General features: G+C 32.8%; 1 protein-coding gene across 8 annotated transcripts in view; it reads right to left on the bottom strand.

The window, feature by feature from the left end:
* The window catches only part of LOC129906893 (muscle LIM protein Mlp84B-like), a 387,782-nt gene that overhangs the window by 61,906 nt on the left and 300,721 nt on the right, over positions 1-25,155 (bottom strand). For 6 of the 8 annotated variants that reach the window (XM_055982880.1, XM_055982883.1, XM_055982882.1 and 3 more), the window contains one exon: positions 23,496-23,792. The exons of the other annotated variants lie outside the window; for them this stretch is intronic. In XM_055982880.1, coding sequence (XP_055838855.1) covers positions 23,496-23,792 — 297 coding nt within the window. The remainder of the gene's footprint in view (positions 1-23,495; positions 23,793-25,155) is intronic. 8 annotated transcript variants of the gene reach the window in all.

Raw genomic sequence — 25,155 nt, 5'->3', positions numbered from 1 at the left:
TGATGCTGTATAATAGAGTGGAGTGTTTTTGGACTTTTCTTTCAGATCACTGCGTGCAACTCATGGTTTATGCCTTGTGCTCTTCTGAACATATTCTGATACTTTTTTTTTATTCGACAATGGAAAAATAAAAATCGGGAAGCCTCTGAAGATTGCTCGTATTTCACGAAAATCGATATTTTATGAGGCGTTAGAACCCATCTGAATTGACTTAATCTTTTTCATTTCACTACCAACTGCTCATAACCTATGCTGAGTGACCTCTAGTACCAGATCTGAACCCCTATTTTGAGTTGTTAATGGAAAAAACGAAATCGGGAAGGCTCCGAAAAATGCACATTTTCGCAAAAATTCAGATTTTTTAAATTGTATAAAATCCCACCCAGAACAAATTTCTTTTACAACTTGTTTGTATTTGCTATATTTGTGAGAACCTCATTGAACCTTATGAGCCCCCGCACACTACAAACTTTCTATCGGCCGACAGTTTAGTCGGTCTCTTAATCAGAATGAAAATGTATGAGAGTGCGCACACTACAACGATTAAGTATCGGCCGATCAAAAAGTTTGTTTGATCGAAAAAAAAGTTTGTTTTGCTACACAATTGCCTTCAAACTAAAATATTTCCTAACGACCCGATTGTTTAGTCGGCTGCCTGTGCACACTAGGAGCCCAACCCGACTAAACTATCGGCCGATAGAAAGTCTGTAGTGTGCGGGGGCTCTATAAGCTATGGAGCACTCAAACTGAGAACTTTTCTGTAATATTGACGTCGTTTATGGGGGAATAGAATTTTAAACTCTAATACTACACTTAAAAACTTCGTTAATAAATTTAATTTTTATATATAACACTAACCTTTGTAACTGCGTTTAATTTATGTCGATATCTTAGTTCAATCCTTAGATATTTGACATTTAGGTGTTTCCATAATTCTTGCCCATGCTTAATTTTTTTTTAACTTTACCTGCAGACGGTTTTCTTAAATACCATACAATCTTTTGTTTTTCACAAACTTTTGTTTTTAATATTGTTAAAATCATAAAAATAAATCGTTAAACGGTATAATTATTACGCCATTTTGACTTCAAAATAAAAATTTAGCATGGGCAAGAAAATAGTATAGGCTTGAATTATGGAAATACCTAAATGTCAAATATCTAAGGATTGAACTAAGATATCGACATAAATTAAACGCAGTTACAAAGGTTAGTGTTATATATAAAAATTAAATTTATTAACGAAGTTTTTAAGTGTAGTATTAGAGTTTAAAATTCTATTGAAATGGGTCAGGGGATGTCAAAGTAGCATTTTCTTAAATCCCCCATAAACGACGTCAATATTACAGAAAAGTTCTCAGTTTGAGTGCTCCATAGCTTATAAGGTTCAATGAGGTTCTCACAAATATAGCAAATACAAACAAGTTGTAAAAGAAATTTGTTCTGGGTGGGATTTTATACAATTTAAAAAATCTGAATTTTTGCGAAAATGTGCATTTTTCGGAGCCTTCCCGATTTCGTTTTTTCCATTAACAACTCAAAATAGGGGTTCAGATCTGGTACTAGAGATCACTCAGCATAGGTTATGAGCAGTTGGTAGTGAAATGAAAAAGATTAAGTCAATTCAGATGGGTTCTAACGCCTCATAAAATATCGATTTTCGTGAAATACGAGCAATCTTCAGAGGCTTCCCGATTTTTACTTTTCCATTGTCGAATAAAAAAAAAGAATATGTTCAGAAGAGCACAAGGCATAAACCATGAGTTGCACGCAGTGATCTGAAAGAAAAGTCCAAAAACGCTCCACTGTACTTTTTAATAAACAACAAAATTATCACCCTTTGAACTTCTTTCGGGACATATTCACACAAGGCAACAACTTCCATCCAAACCAAATTTTAGTACAAGACAAGAGTATCTAGAGCAGCATAAAACTAATTACGAGCAGTTATCTAAAATAATTCATGATCAAAGTTTAAACCGAAAAGAGTGTTATATAAACTAACTCAATCAGTCACGTAAGGATCCCCCTAGTTATGACCTTAATGAAAAGTTATTTGAAATGGACGATAGACGTAATAAATTGGCACCAAGATTTAATGACCACATTGTCACTCAGAATAATAAAATAACTGTCGAAACAAATAAAAAATAAAAAAAAAAATAATAAGGGTTAAAACGAGATAATCTTTATATCTACCTAATAGCCCAGTCATTTTAGTCATTTTTAAGCCCAATCTGCGGAAAAATTCCTACTGGGCTGAATTTTGGTATACAGCTTAATGACGGCTTTGTTATGAAGATGTGAAAAATCGACATTGATATCGTGTCCGCGTTAAGAGTTATAGGGGTCAAAAGGTCACAAAAACTATTTTTTCACGACTTTCAGCAAAACGGTAAGTCTTATCAAAAAATTTTCAATGCAAGAATTGTAGACCAGATTATTATATATAAAAAGTGTCATGACACTTTTTTTCCTAAGACCCACCGTTTCTTAGGTATAACGATTCAAAAAGTTGAAGTTTAGTTGTAATCGTCATAATCCTATTCCTGAAAAAAAACTCCTAACTGAAAAGTTCCTGAAATTTCATTATTTTTTTAGCTTGAATTTCGTTCCTCAACTGTTAAGAATATGGGGAAACCAAAAAAAAATGGAAATTTTCGCCATTTTTCCGATTGAGGCCCTTCTCCCGAAACCATTTCCCTGGGAATTTTTGATTAGAATATGTCTGAAAATATACAGGGTGTGCAATAGAGAATGGACAACCCTAAAACGGCTTATAGCTACACTTATGATTGTTCTAAAAACAAATAGAAAAAAGTTCTATCGCAACCAGTTCATAAAATATGGACTTTTTTTCGTTCAGTGTATTTTAAATTTTATCATCTTATGTTTTCGTTCACTACAACCACGAATGAATGAATTTTATTTATTTCTTTTTTTTATAATTTTCTACAATAATTGGATGAGTACATAAAAGCTTTAAAAATTTCATAGCTATTGCACATTTTCGTAAAAAAAATTTTGAAATCTGTTTTTTGATGCAAAATGTAAAAAAAGTATTTTATGAAAAATTTTAAACACCTGTGGTATAAAATAAATCTATAGAAACCTAGGTGGCCAACTTTCTTAAAAATATTCTGGTATAAGGAGAATATTTTTAAGAAAGATGGCCACCTAGGTTTCTATAGATTTATTTTATACCACAGGTGTTTAAAATTTTTCATAAAATACTTTTTTTACATTTTGCATCAAAAAACAGATTTCAAAATTTTTTTTACGAAAATGTGCAATAGCTATGAAATTTTTAAAGCTTTTATGTACTCATCCAATTATTGTAGAAAATTATAAAAAAAAGAAATAAATAAAATTCATTAATTCGTGGTTGTAGTGAACGAAAACATAAGATGATAAAATTTAAAATACACTGAACGAAAAAAAGTCCATATTTTATGAACTGGTTGCGATAGAACTTTTTTCTATCTGTTTTTAGAACAATCATAAGTGTAGCTATAAGCCGTTTTAGGGTTGTCCATTCTCTATTGCACACCCTGTATATTTTCAGACATATTCTAATCAAAAATTCCCAGGGAAATGGTTTCGGGAGAAGGGCCTCAATCGGAAAAATGGCGAAAATTTCCATTTTTTTTTGGTTTCCCCATATTCTTAACAGTTGAGGAACGAAATTCAAGCTAAAAAAATAATGAAATTTCAGGAACTTTTCAGTTAGGAGTTTTTTTTTCAGGAATAGGATTATGACGATTACAACTAAACTTCAACTTTTTGAATCGTTATACCTAAGAAACGGTGGGTCTTAGGAAAAAAAGTATCATGACACTTTTTATATATAATAATCTGGTCTACAATTCTTGCATTGAAAATTTTTTGATAAGACTTATCGTTTTGCTGAAAATCGTGAAAAACCAGTTTTTGTGACCTTTTGACCCCTATAACTCTTAACGCGGACACGATATCAATGTCGATTTTTCACATCTTCATAACAAAGCCGTCATTAAGCTGTATACCAAAATTCAGCCCAGTAGGAATTTTTCCGCAGATAAAACCTAAAATTACTGGACTATAAGTATAAAAAAAACCGATTAATTTTCTTTTACTGCCTAAGAACCTAAGATACACAAATATTTACTTAAAATAATACCCAGTAAAAAGGCTTTAAAAATGGATTTCTATTTATTTTTAATCATTACAACAAATTTATGAAAACATGTATAACTAATTTAATAATTTATACCTACCTATGATATTATTTCAATACCAAAAAAAAAACAAATCCAAAAAAATGTTATGCAATAAGTTTAAATCAACGTTTCCTCAATACCAGTACATAAAATGTAAATAAGATGTTAATTGACGCAACTACAAATTAACTTTAATGAACTTCATTCCTAAGTTCATACTTAGGGGAGAAGAGTTATATTACATTATATTACATATCGTCGGTGAAACCAGAAAAGTGTGTAACTCCAAATTTTCTGAAAATTAGATTTGAATGCCATCTGTTAGACAAACCTGATATCTACCGTTCCTTAAATTGAGAATCCCCTTAAAGTTCATAGTTTTTATTTTATTAGCAAATTAGAAAATGAAAACTCATACAAATGCCTTCAAAACGATTTTGTTTTTTTGCTCTCCTATAAAATTTGCTAAAATGGAGTTTTACACTTTGCTGGTTTCACCGAAGATATAACATAATACTTATATATTCATATACAACTGTACCAGCCAGACTATAAGTTATTAACTAAATCATCATATCGAATCAACACATAATCCAGCATGTCAACAAACGAATAGATGATACAGCATAGCAACGACAGATTATTTTATTCGATGTGTTGAATTGTGTATATCTATGCGAGTATCATTCTCATTACGTTTGGGTATTATCAGCTGTGTACCTAATGATAAGAACCCAAGCCAAGCTTTGGGACAAGTTGTCTCATCCAAGCCAAGCCAAGCCAAGCTTTGGTACATTATGTATTATGTTTAAGTTAGTTTAAGTTAGTTAAAATTTGAGAAGCAAATAAAAATGTTGTCTTAAAATAAATTATTATCGTGTTTTACTTTCTTGCTGCTGGAAACTAGTAAGCCTAACTCTGCCGAATCAAAGTAAGCAACGTAACTCCCGCTATTTTGAATGCAGTCAACCTCATTCTAGTACGTAACGTGTGTACCTACGTATATAGTAAATATTTTGTTATATTTTCTTAAAAAGAAATGAATGTTTAGTTTTTGTTATTTTTTACGAAATTCTATAAAAATATAAAAATCTACTGCGATAAAAATGAATCTACTGCGTTATTTGTTCAAATCCACTTCGACCTTTTTTTTTCAAAAAGTCCCATCCCTGGTCTGACACCGAAAATCGGTGTCCAATCCAGCCCACACACAGCACACATTTCCGCACACCGACACAAGTGTGGTGTCTATGGGCCGCTTAAAGTTTTAAGTATTTGTGGCTCGTTAAGTTTTCAGGTGTTATCAATGAAAAAGTTGATCAATTCAGGGTTAATGCAATGCTCTATGACTTTATTGTACACAGAGAAAAATAGACCACATAAAATAGAATAAAAACAATAAGATTTCTCTATGGTTTTCATCCAAGAAGGAAACCTTGTTAAAACAATCGAGTTTTCCTTATTGTTTAAAAACCTGCACTTGTAGGGTTTTGAGAGGAAAAAAAAAAAAAGACGACCAGGCCTCGGATCGAACTGAGGCCTTTAAATCATGAGTCGCACACCTTACCTGAACCAACCTGCCATAAAAACATTGATCTCGATTTTTGTTCTAGTGCCAAGTTGAAATCAAAAATTAATTTTTCACTCAAATTTTAAGAAGATTTTCTCTATAAAAATTATAAGAAATCTCCTAAAAGATTTCCTTATAAAATGTATGGACACGGACAGTAAAACAATATGGTAATCTGTTAGTTTTTAGGGGTTATATTTTTCTCTGTGTATCTTTATTTAAGTCTGAAGTTTTAAGAAATAATTGAGGTATGGTTAAAGTTTCATAAATTAATTCATCAACAAGTCCAGCCACGTGAAAATAAAAATAAAAGGTCTTGAACGAATTTGATCTATTTTTGCTCTGGAGCTCCGGTCTATTAAATAGACTAAAAATAAAGAGATATTTTTGAATCCGGTTTTCTGTTTTTGCTAAAAATAAATAAGAGTACCGAATTTTAAAAACTAAATTAGTCCTTAATTACATAAAATTTTGAAAAAAATTAGTTTGAAATTTTTTTTTCAATTTTTTTTTCCAATTTTTACTTGCGATGTAGGTACTATATATCAAGTTATGCATTCGTACAATAAAAATAAGTTGAGATAGCATTTTTCCATGACATTACGATGATAGAAAATGCCAAAAAAGTGGGTCCGGACTTCCCGTCTGTCTGTCTGTCCGTCTGTCTGTCTGTCTGTAAACGAAGCTACAGCCTAAAAGGATGGACCGATTGATGTCAAACTTAGTATGTAGGATTATTTGACGATTCTCCAGAGGGGTTTTTGGAATTAGTTTTTTGGACAAAAAATAACGGTACTTGTCATATACCGATTTTAGTAAAATTGAAATTGCTCAAAAAATGGCTCCAACGATTTGTTTAAAAAATTAAATGTAAGTTTTAAGACAAGGCCTATCTTCTAATAAAAATTTTTTTTTTTTTGAAAATCATTATTAACGGTACCTGCCATAGAATTGTTTTTTTCAAATCCGATTATCTCCGAAAGTGCTTATTCGATTTCAACGAAACTTTTTGTGAAGAAGCATTTATAGAATTGTAATATACCTAAGCCAAAAATTTCAAAAACAAAATTTCAAAAAATTTTTTTTTGAAAAGTCAAATTTTCGAAAATGGGACATGAATTTTTTTTGAAATTTTTTTTTTAGATGTTGATTAGTGATTTCTACAAAATGGCATAACAATTTTTCCAAAAAAAATATTTATACAAAATTAGTTTTTTAAAAAACGGCTCTAACGATTTTGAATTTTTTTTATAAAAATGCATCTTAACATATCAATTAAAACTGCATACTTGTTTTGGAGGGCAATTTGATCTCAGATTTTGTTTAATTTTTTTTCTAAGCGAATTTTATTTTTTGTTTTACCTACATTTTCCAAATTCCTATATAAAAGTCTTAAAAATTTAAGCAACTTGAACTCTAAGAGCAAGTTCGGTTCGTGCGTTGATTTTTAATAATTTTTTTTTCAAAATTAAGTCAATTTTTTTAAATTGCCTGTCCCCGCTAAACGAATGGGCATAGACACCTTCCTCCCATACGATTTTTTTCTTGTCTCAACTCAACCTACACTCTCTTGCTTTTTGGTACATTACTCCTGAATCACTCTGTATAAAAACTTCGGATATAAGAAAGAAAGTTTCTTATAGGTACAGGGTGTCTCGGAATGAGATAAGAACATTTTGAGGGATGATTCTTGGGTATATTCTAAGAAAAAATTCTTCTACAGTAACTCTCTATCTGCAAAGTTGATACCCTTTATCGATGATTTAAGAAAACCCTTACTTTGGTATGCCTTTACTCATGTCAATGTTGATATCTCCGTTTATACTTATGATAAAAACTTTATTAATGATATAAATTTTTAAATGTATTAATTTTTTCTTACCCATTATAATTTTTGACTTTGGGGCCGATTCTCTTCGATAAATGTGTTATAAACATAGTGTTTTATAAATTTATTCTTATGAAGAAAACAATAATGAACAATAATGATGTTTACAAGTTTGCCAGAAAACTCATAGATTTTATGATATTTGGGAAAACCTGCACCAGGTGAAATCTCTAAAAAATGTGTTTTTTTGTTTTAGTCAAAAATGGGTAAGAATAAACAATGTTTTTGTTGTTTTAGTTTATTTCTGTTTATGACCTAGTTACAACAATTATTTAAAAAGTGCTCCTTGATTTTGTGTGCTCGATAGAGTCCGTTTTTTGAATTTTATTGCGAGTTGCGAATATTTGCGAACCTCCATCAATTCAACTTGATAGAGCCCGTTTTTTTAATTTTATTGCTAATATGAATTGATTTTAATATGATTTTAATATGATTGAATTTAACTTAAAACCCAACAATTTCTAACAATGAAACATCAACAATATTTTTTGACATAACAACCATAGTTCCCTTCAGCAAACGAGTCCGACCTCGGTCCGAATCGGCTCCGAAGTGATTCCGACCCCGACTACGAAACGGGTCCCACGGCGCACAGTGGTGCCATTCTTCGTTTTTGGCGTCAAAATTCATTTGCACGGCCATTTCTGGACGAAAAATCATGAAATTTGATACACTGAATGATAATAGTATGGAAAATACAAAAAGACTGCCAACTTTTTTTTATTCAAAATGCCGGCTCCAAAATGGCGGAAAGAATGAGCTTTAAAATAGAAGTTTCATTTTCAAAACAGTATATAAGCTAGAAATTGGGCTAAATTCATGTCAAAAAGATGTTTTTAAGAAAATAAAGAAAACATGATATAATGAAAAGTTACAATGTTCAATAAAACTGAGAATTTATTTTTCTGTACACCAAAATATATTTTTCTAATAGATTTTAACGTTCTAAATTCAAATCCGAAGTCAAAAAAATCTATGACGTCACGTTTCGTACATAAAAATTAATTTTGATCTTAATTTTTTCGACTTCGGATCGACCTGATTATTAATGAACCATAAAAATGATTAAAATGTGTTGCCACGCTACCCAGGAGAAAGGAATCAAAAAGATTCAGAACTGAATTCATAAATGAAGGTTTTGTTCACTTATGTAAACGAATTATGATTCCCCTTCAAGCAAACAAGTCCGACCTCGGTCCGAATCCGCTCCACCTCAGGCGGAGCTGAGTCCGACTTCGACTACGAAACGGGTCCGAAGGCGGCTCAAATTAGTATGGAAATTATAATCACCGCGGAGCCGATTTTATATGTATTGATTTTTTCACCACGATTTCTCCTTCGACTTTGTGTTCATACACAAAAAGTTGCAAGTGTGTGAGTGCAACCCCGTTTTTCTCGGTCGGAGTGTCTTCTGAACTCAGTTTTCTTGCTTGAAGGGTCAGTTCTGAAGGGAATTGTTTGCTGGCACAGTACACATAATAAGGTAATATCTTCCGAACGTTGTCAAAATTTGTTTGTCAAAAATGGGCACCAATCGGTCAGGTCGGCCTTTAATTTTTATATTTCAATCGCAGTAAACAGGAAATTTGTTTTTGTTTTAATTTACAAAATGTCATTTGAAAAAATTATAAATTGAAAAATAACAATCTTTCTTCGAGTTTCTTCGTGGAAAATGGTCAATATTAGTGGTGTGCGTGGTTTTTCGATTTTTGTGCGGTTTTCGTAGGTAATTTAAAACAACTAAGAAAAACCGTAGCTGACCAATGTCAGTTTGGAAGATATTACCTTTTTATGTGTACTGTGGTTTGCTGGGGTACTTTGTAAAAATGAAAAAAATGCTGCACTGCCCAGCAAACATTTTTGTGAATGTTCACTTATCGTCCAGTTTATGTGAAGAATATTCATTCGAAAAACATTCACTTTTCTGGATCTAATATGGATGTCTGAACAAAGATTCAATTTTCCTTCACATAATGTGAATGCACACAAGTAAAACCTCAAAAAAGGTATATCTTCGGTGCATTCACTTTTGTTCACATTTAGTGAATGTCATATTACGGTCGCTTAAATGGAGAAATCTCTGATCATTAAGGTGGTCCAATTTTTTGGTTTTTACATTTCCGTTGTTCCCTACTCCAATATTGGTTGCATATGAGTTTTGTATTACACAAGTGAAATTTAAGCTTTTTAGGGGAAGTGTAAGTGGGCGCTCAACAGGCTTAAAGTTTTTGCCCAGATGCTGTTGTAAATAGATGCTCATACCTAGTAATTAACTTTTTTTTTATTTATCAAGTGAATTAAGTTGTGATGTGGTAAAGTTTTTCATAATACCTCGGCCACGCGACTAAGAGGCAACTACTAGCTCAGCTATACTAATACGACTTCTAAGAATATGAAAACTTTTATTTATATAAACTGTTTGGAAATATTGAATCATACATGATTTATAATAGCTTTAAAGATTCTCAAACTGTGAAACGATTATCTTCTATTCGATTATCAATTTCAAAATTACGGAATGATCCCCAGATATTAAGGGTAATAAAGTTTAATATTTCAAAGCTTTTACTATTGAGGGCTAAAACTTTCAGCATATCCAACATATGCTGAAAGTTTTAGCCCTCAATAGTAAAAGCTTTGAAATATTAAACTCTATTACCCTTAATTATGAACCATAAAAATGATTCGAGTGTGTTTGCCACGCTTAGGGCTGCCAGATGTCCCGATTTCGATAAGACAGTCCCGATATTTAGTCCCTGTCCCGATTTACAAAATGTCCTGATGTTTCTTTATCAGTCCGTTTCTTTATCAGTCTTCGTTCGAAACATTTAGGGAGAAAAAAATGTGACTCCTTAAGGAATCACTGATTGTGTGTAACAGTTTTTTTTATTTCCGCCATCCCAGGGGATTAAGATATTTTGTATGTCAATGCCAATAGTATTTACTATACCTTAAGAGTTAAGGCTGAGTGGACCACGTAAAAATCGGGTTATCGTTTACAAATCGGTGAATAACTTTTACATTTTTAAAGATAATTGAATGAAATAAATTTTATTATTTAGATAATAAACAAGGCTAAATATCTTCATCCCCACAATTTCCAAATTTGTGCACTTGTAATTAAGAGAGAACAAAACATGATAAAATTTTCGTTCTTTTAGAACGACCTGAAAGACATTGGTTTGTTTCTTAGTTAGACTAAAATTTTTATTTTTTTTATTTCTATTTTGGATTGAGGTTGAATCAAACTACGGAGTAAAACTATTTTGAAAAACTAAAAATGTATTTTTCATAGAAAAAAATTAATCGAAATTGAAGCTATTTTTCCTTATGTTACAATGTTTGAACATGTATAACTTCTGCAATTATTGATAAAATTCATCGAAATAAAAAGAAATAAGTACCTCAACTCAAATACTAACACATTGATTAGTTTAAGAAATAAAATACTAACACATTGATTAGTTTAAGAAATTTATATTAAGTTTTAAGGTCTTAAACAACAAAAAAATACTAAAAAGTCATTTTTTCTTAACTTTTTTAAAAAAAAGTGGTTTAATTTCTTTGTTTTTCAAAGTATGATTTTGATTTTTATTTTATTTAAAAGCTTAGTTTATGGACTATGGAGTAAAACTATATTTTGATGGAAAATATTATTTTGTAACCCTCCAATCGCTTTTTAAGTAGTCCCAAAAACAATAAACTGTACTATGAAACCAGAATTTTTAGATTTTTTGTTATATTTTTTTTATTTTTTTTTCATTATTTTTTCTATCAATATCAAGTTAGAAAATAAGAATTGCTATAATAGTTTTCTTACAATTAATTTTTAAAAAAGAGTCTACTTTCCATTTTTTTCCTCAGAAATTCATAGAATGCGTATGTATTGGAATTTGTAGTTTAAACAAATTCCGCTGGCGCTAGTTGTATCTCTCTCTTTATTATCTTCTATTTTGTTTCTACATGATCTCTCGCACTCGCTCTGTCGAGTGGTTGTTTGGTGGTATAAAGAATAAGATGAACTTAGGTATCTGCATTCTACATATTGTTTGTACATAGGTTTTTCCATAAAAAAGGATTGGCGCCAGGCTAAGTGCATGCAAAGTGTTGTTGTATTTTTTTCGCGAAAATGAGAGGATACAAGAAATGGATCTCTCGCACGTTTGCAATGTATGGTATCTGGTGTTGCGTGGTAGGTATATGGAATAGGATAAACGAGTTTTTTTTTTGTATTCTTGTTTTTTTTTAAACTGGTTTATTTATCTCTTTCATAAATTTATGATGTTGCATGTTAGGTATTCTTCTGAGCAACTGTATGGATATATTTTTTTCTATGAAAACAAAATTTGCAAAGACAGGCACTCTGTAATGTTATTCGCATTATAATACAAAAATCTAAATTTTCGAATTTGACTTTATAGATGAAATTGTCTTTTTCTGTGAAATCGCGCACAACTATTCTGCTTCTCAATTACCTCATTTGTATAATTTTTCAAAACAAACTTATGAGAAATATGACCAGTCAAAAACTTCGCTTAGTAGGCGAAGATGGCATCTGTGAAGTCAAATGCCCATCATCAGTCAAAAACTTGACTATAAGCGATGCAGTTGAAAGGAAAAAACTAAAATATCTTCAGAAAAGCGGAGATACTTTTGTACTAAAAAAAAACGACGATTATTTTTATCAAGTGCAAGGACAACTGCACATTACAAAACGATCCCATTGTTTTTTTGGTGTATGGACATCATGCGATTTTGTTTATATAAAAATACAAAAAGACGACTCATTTTGGGAGGACAAAATAAAAAACAAACTACTAAATTTTTATAATAATCATTTTTTATTGGAATTATGTGATCCACGGATTCCAAGAAGTATGAGGGTATGGAAAACGTAATATAACAGCAAACGATCTACTTTCTATTAGAATATTATTACTTTTCAAAACTATGTGTATTTTTCTAAATCTGTAACACTATTTTCTTTTTTCGTTCCATACTTTCAAATTAATTTTCAATATTCAGTAATATTATATCTAAAGCAGTATAACATTTAAATTGTTTTTTGTTTTTTTAGTTATAAGGAATTTGTTATGTTTATCACCTTTCTAAATAAACTATTGAGTATCTTGTACCTACTTTTAACCCCTTGTAACCCAACATCGGAAATTTTAAAATTAATAATGTCAATCGACTAGCCTTTAGCTATAATAAAACACGTATTTTTTAAAAATTCAATATCTTTATTATTTACTTAGTTATTTCGAAATTTAAGGAGTAAAAAAATAAGTTTAAATAATTTATTTTTGTAGATAAATGCAAAAATTGAAGCAAAAAACTTTCTAATATTTATTTTTAGGCGGATTCCTAAAATCCAAAAATAAAACCACGTTACTTTATGCCGAAAAAATATTTTTTCTGAATTTCGTTGTTTTTACACAAATTTGCGTGTTTTCAAAAAAAGCCGAACTTTCAACTTTAACTGCCAGTTAAAAACTATTGGTGTCATTTATTGAAAATATGATGTACTATTTCGATAAAGCAATATCTTAAAAATATGTTATAAGCTTCAAAAGAAGAAAATATAGTTTTTGCAACTTTTGTGGGACCTTTGTTGGTTTGTAACAGATATGTCACATGGGGCTACAAGGGGTTAATAATGAAATAAAATGTATTATTTTATACCAAAACTAATTAAAATCCAAAAAATTATTATTATAATTTCGTATGTAAAAACAAAAAATATTTATTTATTTATTTTATTTAACTTAGAGCCAATTTTTCAATCTTCTAATAAACAGTCTGTTAACTGTTCGACGAATAAAGTTATTAGGCTCATAAACAATCAGATAAAAACATTGAATTTTTCAATCAAGAATAATTTATTCTACAGAATAACAAAAAAAAATTGTCAAATTCAAAAATATTTAAAATTAAACGTCATTTTTATTCATGATTGTTTTTGTTTTCTTGTATTCTACTGTATTTTTTCAAAATTCTTTCAAAACAGCTTTGACAACTGACACAATATTTTTGTTGAGATTATTCCTTAGAATAATTTTTATTCGTCTCTGAAAGAAGCAGATAGTTTTATTCTTAGGAATAAGCTATAACTGCCTGTTGAAAAATTGATTTTTTCTCTATCCTTAGGAATAAGTACTAACTCAATGTTTATCTGACTATTGAAAAATTGGCCCTTAATTGAAGAGAAAAATATACATATATACAGGGTGTCCCAAAAGTAATGGATCAAACGAAATATGCAGATAGGCCAACTTTAGGGCTCTCAGAATATGGTAACTTGTTCATCCCAAATCCTTACGGTTTTCAATTTAATGCAGTTTTTGTGAATTATCGACTTTGCAACAGTATTTTGCTTCCTCCGGTCATAATTGATTTTTGTTTTTTACAATTCTTTCACTTAAACATTGGCTAATAAGAATAAATAATTATTTAATCAAAATATTTTTTATTTCATACGCCATTTTGCTGCTAATTAATTAACAGTTCCATGTTTTATAAAAACTCAATTACTTAATTTTTTTTCAGAGCAACACACTGCAAAAAATTTGTATACTGTGACACAGGTTAATTATTTTAAAAACTTGCCGTGTTATTGCACTTTTCAAAAATGTATAAAAGTTTCCAAACTTGAAGTTAGAACAAAAGATATTACAATTTTAATGTAACAAAACAGGCCTTTTCAGAGAAAAATAACAAAGAAAAATAAACACATTTCCTCGACTGTTGTTTGTTTATTTCTTTTTGAATAAAAGCCTCGATTTTTGTTTGTTATTTTGCTCTGAAAACCCCTGTTTTTTTGCATTAAAATTGTAATATCTTTCGTTCTAATTTGAACTTTGGAAATTTTTATACATTTTTGAAAAGTGCAATAACACGGCAAGTTTTTAAAATAATAAACCAGTATCATACCATACAATTTTTTTTCGGGATGTTCCTCTCAAATAAAAGTAAGAAATTGAGTTTTTATAAAACATGGAACTGTTACATAATTTGCAGCAAAATGGCGTATGGAATAAAAAATATTTTGATTAAATAATTATTTCTTATTATTAGGCAATGTTTTAGTGTAGGCTATTGATTATGTAGTTAAGAAAGGAACTAAGACGTTCACGAGTTTTTATTGCAGGAATCGTTCAATGGGTTATAAAAGAACATAAAACCGCGGAGTGCTATTAAATGAGAGGGTGGAAACTGAAGATAGGGGTGCAAAGGCCCCCTTTTTGGTTTTTTCAATATACCTCGTAAGCCAAGCAAAATTTTGATATATTGTCTATACAACTTTTTGTAGAGAATTAAATTTCCAATTGGAATAATGTTTTTTAAAAATTGAAAAAAAAATTTCCATACCAAAATAGTCGAAACAATCATAAAAAAAATATCAAAAAAATCGATTTTTTGAGTTTTTTTGCTTTTTTAGTTGTACATTTTTTTTTGGGTTGAGATAGACATAAACATTGTTCTAAAGAAAAAAATAAGATTAAATTTCCTTCAAAATGCTGTACTCACTAAATTTTTTCATTGAAAATTGACCGAAATATGGCCATTTTAATCTATCTTTTTTTCGTATTTTTAGTTTTACTTAAGTAAAACAGAAACATTTGAGGGAAAGTACGATTACTTAAGCACTAAGAACTGATAATGAGATTTTGTAGAGGGGTTAAATACAATCATTGTTTACTATTTGAGGGAGGGTCAATGTCCCCCCGTTTTGGAGGGAGGGGCAATTTTCTAAAAAAAAATACTTAAAATTAAAAAAAATTATTAAAAAACAACGGCAACACTTACAGTTTTGGTTGATACTTTTTTCAAAAGCTAGAATTATAAACTTAATATTAATTTTAAAATGAAGTTATTTTAATCAATTCTTTTTGAAATACCCGATTTCAAAGTCAAAACTTGTAAAAAAAATGTTTAAAAAGCACATTGAGTACAATTTTCACAAAGACTGTGGACTTCAATACGACAAAGTAAACTGCCTTTATTGATTTCTTATCAAATCATGAAAATCATAATGTTCCTATGCCTTCTACTTTTTGAGAAAATTGAAAAATAGACAAAATACTTTCTTTATCGGAATCACTCGTTTATTTCAAAAAGAATTGATTAAAATAACTTAATTTTAAAATTAATATTAAGATTATAATTCTAGCTTTTGAAAAAAGTATCAATCAAAACTGTAAGTGTTGCCGTTGTTTTTTAATAATTTTTTTTAATTTTAAGTATTTTTTCTTAGAAAATTGCCCCTCCCTCCAAAACGGGGGGACATTGACCCTCCCTCTTATAGTAAACAATGATTGTATTTAACCCCTCTACAAAGTCTCATTATCAGTTCTTGGTGCTTAAGTAATCGTACTTTCCCCTCAAATGTTTCTGTTTTACTTAAGTAAAACTAAAAATGCGAAAAACGATATATTAAAATGGCCATACTTTGGTCAATTTCAATGAAAAAATTTAGTGAGTACAGCATTTTGAAGGAAATTTAATCTTCTTTTTTTCTTTGGAGCAATGTTTATGTCTATCTCAATCCAAAAAAAATGTACAACTAAAAAAGCAAAAAAACTCAAAAAATCGATTTTTTTGATATTTTTTTATGATTGTTTCGACTATTTTGGTATGGAAATTTTTTTTTCAATTTTTAAAAAACATTATTCCAATTTGAAATTTAATTCTCTACTAAAAGTTGTGTAGGCAATATATCAAAATTTTGCTTGGTTTACGAGGTATATTGAAAAAACCAAAAAGGGGGCTTTTGCACCCCTATCTTCAGTTTCCACCCTCTCATTTAATAGCACTCCGCGGTTTTATCTTCTTTTATAACCCATTGAACGATTCCTGCAATAAAAACCCGTGAACGTCTTAGTTCCTTATTACCTTGTTTTTTTCGACATAATCAATAGCCTATTGAAAGAGTTGTAAAAAACAAAAATCAATTATGACCGTAGGAAGCAAAATACTGTTGCAAAGTCGATAATTCACAAAAACTGCATTAAATTGAAAACCGTAAGGATTTGGGATGAACAAGTTACCATATTCTGAGAGCCCTAAAGTTGGCCTATCTGCATATTTCGTTTGATCCATTACTTTTGGGACACCCTGTATATGAATAACAATAATATCAATTAATAATATAATATATAAATCTATGTACAAATTCGAAAGAAAAAGTTAAAAACATTCAAATAAATAAACAAATATGTACCTAATAGTTTTAAAAAATAAACGTTTTATTTGCCAAAAAAAAAATGTTGAAAAAATTTGTTTTTAAACTACTAAAATAAATATCATCACTGAATACTATAACAAAGAAAAAAAAAATCGATCAGATTCCTGCGCCTACGAATACTTGCAAAAGTTATATAGAATACCAAGTGATGTAGGTACATAGATGCGCAGAAAGATAGAAAAATTCAACACTGAATATCATACCATTTTTTTCTTCATAAATATACCTACCATGACTCTTGCACATAGAGTAAAACCAACGGAAAACGAAAACACAAGTGAATTCGGTTGCGCAAAGCAAAACCGCAATATACACTTGCAAGGCTTGCAACCCTTTTTTTTTGCTATTTCCTTGATGCTGATTTGTATTTCTACCTAAATAGACTTTAATTTTATGACTTTGGTTCTCTAGAAAGGGAAAGAGAATGCAAATAAAGATACCGAGAGAGAACTGAGTTGAAATGACGTTGAACGTGAGAGATGTATGGCGAAGAAAGGTCACTAATACACACAAACTCATTTACATGAAGTCTGAGTTCGTCATTCGGGGACACCCACTCTTAAGATCTTGATTTAAACAGGCTATTAAAATGGATGAAAATGACTTTTTGATTTTCTGTTTAAACTCACATAAGAGAGTTTAATAGTTACTTATTTAAGTGAGATGTGGAACATTCCATGGGGGTAAGCCTTGTCGTGGCGGATGGGCTTACGGTGACTACTACTATGAAGCTAAGAGCTATGCGATCGTGAAACTTGTTTTCGCAGAAGGGCCTCCCATGGTCGACAGGTCGAAGCGGAGTAGGCTGTTGCTACTAATTACCCCCCCCCCCAACGAAGGAGTGTTCCCACCAAGGCACTCCCAACAATTGACGGTAGCGGAAGAATTCATTTATAGAATCAACGGTAGCGTCAGCAGTTCCAGTTAGGCCGAACTACTTGGTGAACCCCCTTATATGAGCTACTCCGACATATTCAGAGCACAGGTCTATAAGGTGCAAATCACATCTACGCAAAATAACATCAAGGTGAGCCTAGCGACACACTCCAACATCTAAAAGCTTTCCATTAAGCGTGCATGCAATTCCTTGGGTTAGGCGACTGGAGATCACCGGGGTAGTAAAAGACGATCAAATTACACAATTAGGAGCATGCCAGTGTCGACAAAAATGCGATAACGTTTCACGAAATTTTCGGAAAATTTCGAGCATTATGGACAATCTTGCTAATACGAGCAGCACTACCCCGCCAGGCAGTACAGATGCTTCGCACAATACTGATCCTGGACCGATTAGTAATAATCGGGTCAGAGCTATACGGATTCCGGGGGCTAGCAAAGTAATGCACGAGGTGAGAAGAAAGTTAAGAGTCGCGAGTTGGAACGTGGGCAGTATGAACGGCCGAAGCTGTGAATTAGAAGAGATGATGAAGAGGAGGCGAGTGGACATCTTGTGCGTCCAAGAAACCAAGTGGCGAAACACTGGAAACAGAGCCCGTTTCTTAGACGTCAAGACAAAACAATACAAGATGTTCTACTACGGAACAGAGCAAGGTAGAAACGAAATCGGTGTCATCCTTGCGGAAAAGCTTCTTGGAAGCGTTTTGGCCATTTCGAAGTCCAGTGACCGATTGATGTCTCTTAAACTGGTGATGGAAGGAAAGGTGTGGAATACAGTCAGTGCATATGCTCCCCAAATTGGATGTGAGCAGTTGGAAAAAGATGCATTCTGGCTAGACTTTCACAACCTCATTAAAGACATCCCAAAGGAAGAGCTTTTGTTTGTGGGTGGAGATTTAAATGGACATGTGGGGAACGGCAACGAAGACTACGAGGACTGCCATGGTGGCCTTGGATTCGGAACTAGAAACCCTCCTAGTGAAGAAATTCTAAGCATGTGCAGGTCACATGGTCTTATAGTGTTGAATACCATGTTCATTAAACAAAGCCGACACCTTATCACTTATAGCAGCGGTGGAAATGAAACACAGATCGACTACCATCTGGTATCTAGTTTCATGAAGCCGCTAGTGAAAGACTGCAAAGTAATATTAGGAGAAGCGATCGCCCAGCAACACCGTCTCCTACTGACAGAATTTTTTATGGAGACGAAGGCAGCAAACAAACAAAGAGAGGCTACCGGAGGAATCAAGTGGTACAACCTGGACAAAGGAAAAGGCAATGCATTCATCTCTGTTATGAGAAACTATCTGTGCGGAACCATCAGCAGACTACAAAATGAAGAGTGCAGAGTACAAAATATGTGGGACTCTCTGCAACGAACTTGCTTGTCGAAGGCGAGGTCACTGCTAGGAACATCAAAAGGAAACTACCAACGGGAAAAAGAAACATGGTGGTGGAGCAATGAAGTCAAAGCAGTGATATCAAGGAAAAAGACCGCTTTCCAAGCTTGGTCCAAATGCCCCTCTCATAATTGAGATGAAAAAGCACGACTCGAAATGGACTACAAGCGCTACAAGAAGGAAGCCAAGAAGAAATGCGCCCAGCATAAAGCAGAGAGTAAGGAAAGCATGTATCGCGAGCTTGGGGAAATATCTGATCCAGCTGCTGATGCAAACCAGGCTCTCCAGGAACTGCGACATGCCAAGATGAACAAGGGTGCAGCCATCTTCAAAATTGCCGCTCAAAGGAGAAGGAATGCTCAGGAAATACATTCACCAAAGTTCATTAACGATGCTCAAGGCCTACTACTTGTGAATGACGACAAAATTCTCCACAGGTGGCGACAGTATTGTGATGAACTCTTAAATGAGCAATTTCCCAGGATATACTTTCCAACGGTCGAACCTAATTTAGACGAAGTACCCGACCTTACAGTCGAAGAAGTTAGCGTGGCGGTGAAAAACTCCAAGAAAGGAAAAGCTATTGGTCCAGACGAAATACCCTCTGAGTTCTGGAAGAAGATGGGAGACATTGGGTGTAAATGGCTCACGATTCTCATCTCCAAACTCATTAGCGGTGACCAAATGCCAAATCAGTGGAGAGAAAGTTTCCTTCTCCCAATCTACAAAGGAAAGGGGGACACACGAAACTGTGATAACTACCGATCGATTAAGCTGATGTCACACACCATGAAGATCGTTGAGCGGATTTTGGACGGCCGACTGCGAAAAATAATACGGCTGTCTGATGACCAGTGCGGGTTTGTCTCGGGTAAATCAACCACAGATGCCATACAGAGTTTAAGAATCCGAATGGAAAAACACCGTGATTCCTCAAGGGATTTGCATATTGTGCTGGTTGATTTCGAAAAGGCATTCGATAGACAACCACGAGATCTGATTTGGGTGTCCCTGAGACAGCGAGGGGTTCCGGAATTCTACGTACGGATGATCAAGGACATGTACTATGAAGTAAAAACGAAGGTAAAATGCCCCGCAGGAGTCACCGAAGAGTTCCCAATCAAAGTCGGTGTGCAACAGGGAAGCGTCCTGAGTCCTTTGCTCTTTATTACAGTCCTTGACTTTCTGCTTGAAGGAAAAGTGACGGATCCGAAAGTGAATCAGTTATTCTTTGCTGATGATGGAGCCATCATAAGTGAAGATCCAACATCCTTGCCACGAGCACTTGATGTGTGGGTGGATGTTCTGGAGGGAAGTGGGTACCGGATAAGCGCGAAAAAGACAGAATATCTCTGCTGTCCATTTTCTGACCCAGACGGCCCTATTCCGGACATTTACCTGAATGGAACAACACTTCCCAAGTGCGAAAAGTTCAAATATCTTGGATCTATGATCAACAATCAAGCTTCTTGTGATGATGACATCAACCACCGAATAAGTGTAGGGTGGATGAAGTGGCGCGAAAACTCTGCCATCTTCTGTGACCGAAAAATGCCCCCTAAACTGAAAGGAAAGCTCTATACTGCAGTTGTTCGCCCGGCACTTACATACGGTTCACAATGTTGGACAATGTACAGACGTATGAGAGTAAACTGACAGCAGCTGAGATGAAGATGCTTCGTATGACAGCAGGAGTAACAAAGCTTGATCGAATCAGAAGCAAGAAAATCCGAGGATGCCTTCACATCAAAAACACCATCTTGGATAAAATACAGCATGACCGTTTAAGCTGGTACTGTCATGTACAAAGACGAAACGCTGAGAACCCAGTTCAAAAGGCGATCGCTTACGACGTTCCAATGCAATCGCGAAGAAGAGGCAGGCCTAAGAACTCATGGAGAAGACAAATGCAACGACAACTGCATTCAGTTGGTCTTAGACATGGAACAATTCAAAATCGAGAAGCCTGCCGACGTTTCCTGAGGTCAACCTGGCGAACCCCACATGCGGAGCCGTAGTGTGAAGCAGTAAAGTGGGAGAGTTGTGACCCCATCCGAGATCATGACTATCGTCGATAATGGAGAAGAAGAAGAAGAAGTGGAACATACACAATTATAATATATCCTTACACTGAGCCCAAAAACAACGTAAAATCAATCGAAACCACTTTGAATCAATGAAAAATCACTAAATGTTTAGCCTAAAGTGAATAATGATTGAATCAAAGTAGTACACCAAATCTAAGTTGTTTACACATTAAAAAAAAATAAAAAAAAAGTAAAACTGGCATCCGCTGGGGATCGAACCTGCTATACCTGAGTTGACAAGCTTGTGATTTACCACTGTGCCATCTCACTTATAAAAATTGATGTGACAAACTGTAACTTAAGCATAGGACGATTTTTAGAAAATGAATGAATATATTTTTCACCATTGATTCAATGTAGAAGGGATTAAAAATTACTATGCGTTTTTTCTCTGGGAGTACGTTTTTTTTTTTAAATTTTTTTAAGGAATTTTAAAAGTCCTGACATTCATAAGAAACATGTTTTAAGACATTTTTTGTCCACAAAACTTTAGGAGTAAGGGTACGGCCACGTCCTGAGCGGCTGAGCGTCTGAGCGGCTAAGCGTCAATCCTGGACGTCAAAACTAAATTAGAACGTATGAAAATGTATGGGGGTGGCCACATACACCCTCAAAAACTCTTTTAACGATTAAAATAAAAAAAAAATTAGTGTGGGTTTTTGGGCAAGACCTATCTTTTAACAAAAAAAAAATTATTTCGAAAGTCATTATTAATTAACGGCACCTGTCATAGAACCGTTTTTTTAAACTTTGAATTTCAAACATAAAATTTGAAAGAAATGCATTTTTGGATTTTTGAAAAAATGTTGATTTTTTTTTATTTAGAATTATAAAATAAAAAAAAATAGGCACTTCTAGGAATCGAACCTGGGACTCCCGCGTGTGAGCCGAATACTCATCGAATATTTTGCACTTGTAGGGTTTTGAAATTGCCGCTCAGGACGTGGCCACCTCGTCGCTCAGGATTGACGCTCAGCCGCTGAGACGCTCAGCCGCTCAGGACGTGGCCGTAGCCTAAGTCCTATGCATGGAAAAGTTTGTATTTTACTATTTTCTTATTTTCGATTTCATGTATTTTTTTCTGTCCCGATTTGTCCCGACTTTTGAGACCTGTTGTCCCGACATTAACAAAAATTTATCTGGCAGCCCTAGCTACGCTACCCAGGAGAAAGGACTCAAAAAGGTTCAGAACTTAATTCATAAATGAAGGTTTTGTTCACTAATGTGAACGAATTATAATTCAGTTCTGAAGGGAAATGTTTGCTGGGTGGTTTCTTCAAACAACCATTCCTGTACTTCTTATTTTTAGGCCTAAACGATGGAAGATTGTCCTTCACTCCCATATTGCCCAGACAATCTTTTGGCATAAGTAAATTTATGAAATTTAAGCAAAATTTTTGAAAAAAAAAATTTTCTTCACAAAAGTCTTCAATTAAATTTAAAATATCAAAACGTCAACACCGGCAGTTTTTAATCTATAGACTTTAAAATATTTTTAAAATATTTACCGAAGGACGTTGGAAAAAAAAAGATTATCAAAATCAGAGCTGTTCGGCCGGGTTCCCTAATATTGCCATTTTTTGAGCTTTACACGGTGGGCAGGAAGCATTGATAGGTTGCACAAAAATGTCAACAAAAACTGCAAGTTGAGTTGTATTTGTTGATGATTATACGTGCAAAATCCGTTGGAATTGAAATCCTAGCCGCTCCCTTTCAAAAGTTATTCATATTTTTGTATTTCTAATCGGGACAATTAGGAATAAAAATCTTGGGGAGAGTACGATAACAAGATAACTTTTGAAAAGGAGCAGCTAGGATTTCAATTGCAACGGGTTTTGCACGTATAATCATCATCAAATACAACCCAACTTGCAGTTTTTGTCGACATTTTTGTGCAACCTATCGATGCTTCCTGCCCCCCGTGTTTAGTTACTCCACTAATAAATGGTTTTTAATTTTATATTGTTATTGCTTCTGAAAAAATATAAAATAATAAGTTAACTTTCTTACTCGTAAAACTGCTGTAAATCTTTGAACTTTCCTTCGTGTTTAAAACAATTAACAAAATTAAACTATGAGCAAATCATTAGCATAAATCAGGTCGAGTCAAGCTCAGTGAGTTATGATTAAGAGAATACAACGCATTCATAAAAACGACGGCAAAGTTCTAGTTTATCTATAAAGTTAAGTCTCAAAAATACTTACGTCAAACCGTCTGTTTGTAAAAATCCTGATCCACATGCAAATCCGTACCCATGTGGACCCCATTTTTTACCGTAGCATGTTTTGCAATAAACTTCCTTATCAGGTCCATCACAAGCAATTATTGAATCCAAAGTTTTGGTACAGTCCCTGCATTTAAAGCACTTCCTATGCCATTCTCGACCCTTAGATAATACCATTTCGGCAGCAAAAACTACACCACCACAACGGGGACAGCCCTCGCCTGGCTTGGCTTGAATTTTACTAACGTCAATTGCGGCAGTTTTCGGTGCTAAATCACTAAAAAAATGACAAAGTTATATTTTTAAAATAAAAAATATTAAAATTCAACATTGAGATTTACACTCCTATTCTCCCGCACAGTCACAACTTATGATAATTCTTAAATGGATCTCCTATGGAGCATCGAGCAGATCACAACACCGAGGGAAAAAACCCAACGTAAAATATAATATGTTTAACGTTGATTTAATGTTGAAAAAACTAACATGAAACATCTTTAAATTAAAATTACTGAAACAATGTAAGAATTTTTTTTATTTTTGTCGGATTTCAGCTTTTGTTGCATTTTATCACACTCATTTCCATCAATGAGATAGCACGTTGGTAAGGCATTCGCCTACACCGAAAAAAAAACAATATCAATTGATCATTTTTTAAATATCAAATTAATATTTTTCAAATATTCAGCAAAAAAATCAAAACAATATTTTTATGGATGATATCTAAATATCACATTTTTGAATTTTTTTTCATATTTTATTATCAATTTATCATATCAATTTCTCATCTGTTTCTCATTCCAAATTATTGAAAAATATTTAAAGGCGTTTTATGTTTTTTCGAAGTAAAATTCATGAATTTCTGAGAAAATATGATGGGCAATAAGATTTTACTTCACATTGTTTGGGAGAAAATAATATAACCAATATTATATTTATATAGTCCAGTCATTTTAGTAATTTTTAACCCCAATCTGCGGAAAAATCCTACTGGGCTTAATTTTGGCATAAACCTTAATTACGGCGCACGGTTGTCCAAAATGACTTATCTCGTTGCAAAAATCATAACTTTTGAACGGATTGAGGTAGCGGTACAGTTTTTTTTTTTTAATTTGAAGGAAATTTCCAGGGCTGTTACACCAATGAATTTCAAGAAAATTGTTTTACAGGGTGTTTAGGAATCATCGACCGAAAACAGATTTTCTTAAAAAAAAATATTTAAATTAAAATTGGTATGCCAATTTGTAGAAATCACTAATCCACATCTAAAAAAAGTTGAGATTACGTTTTTCCATGATATTACGATGATAGAGAATGCCAAAAAAGTTGGTCCCGGTCCGTCTGTCTGTCTGTCTGTCTGTCTGTATAAGGATCTACAGCCTAAACGGATGGACCGATTGACTTCAAATTTGGTACGTAGCATTTTTTGGAGACCCTCCAGAGAAGTTTTTGGAATTAATTTTTTTTGGACCAAAAATAACGGTACTTGTCATACACCAATTTCAGTAAAGTTGTAATTGCTCAAAAACGGCTCCAACGATTTTGTTTAAATGTAAGTTTAAAGACAAGTTCTATCTTTAAGTGAAAAAATTTTTGTTGGAAAATCATTATTAACGGTACCTGCCATAAAACCGTTTTTT

Source organism: Episyrphus balteatus, chromosome 1 (genome assembly GCF_945859705.1).
Source record: "Episyrphus balteatus chromosome 1, idEpiBalt1.1, whole genome shotgun sequence".
NCBI lineage: Eukaryota > Metazoa > Arthropoda > Insecta > Diptera > Syrphidae > Episyrphus > Episyrphus balteatus.
The sequence above is the reverse complement of the archived record's forward strand: the minus strand, read 5'-3'. Positions and strand labels throughout refer to the sequence as shown.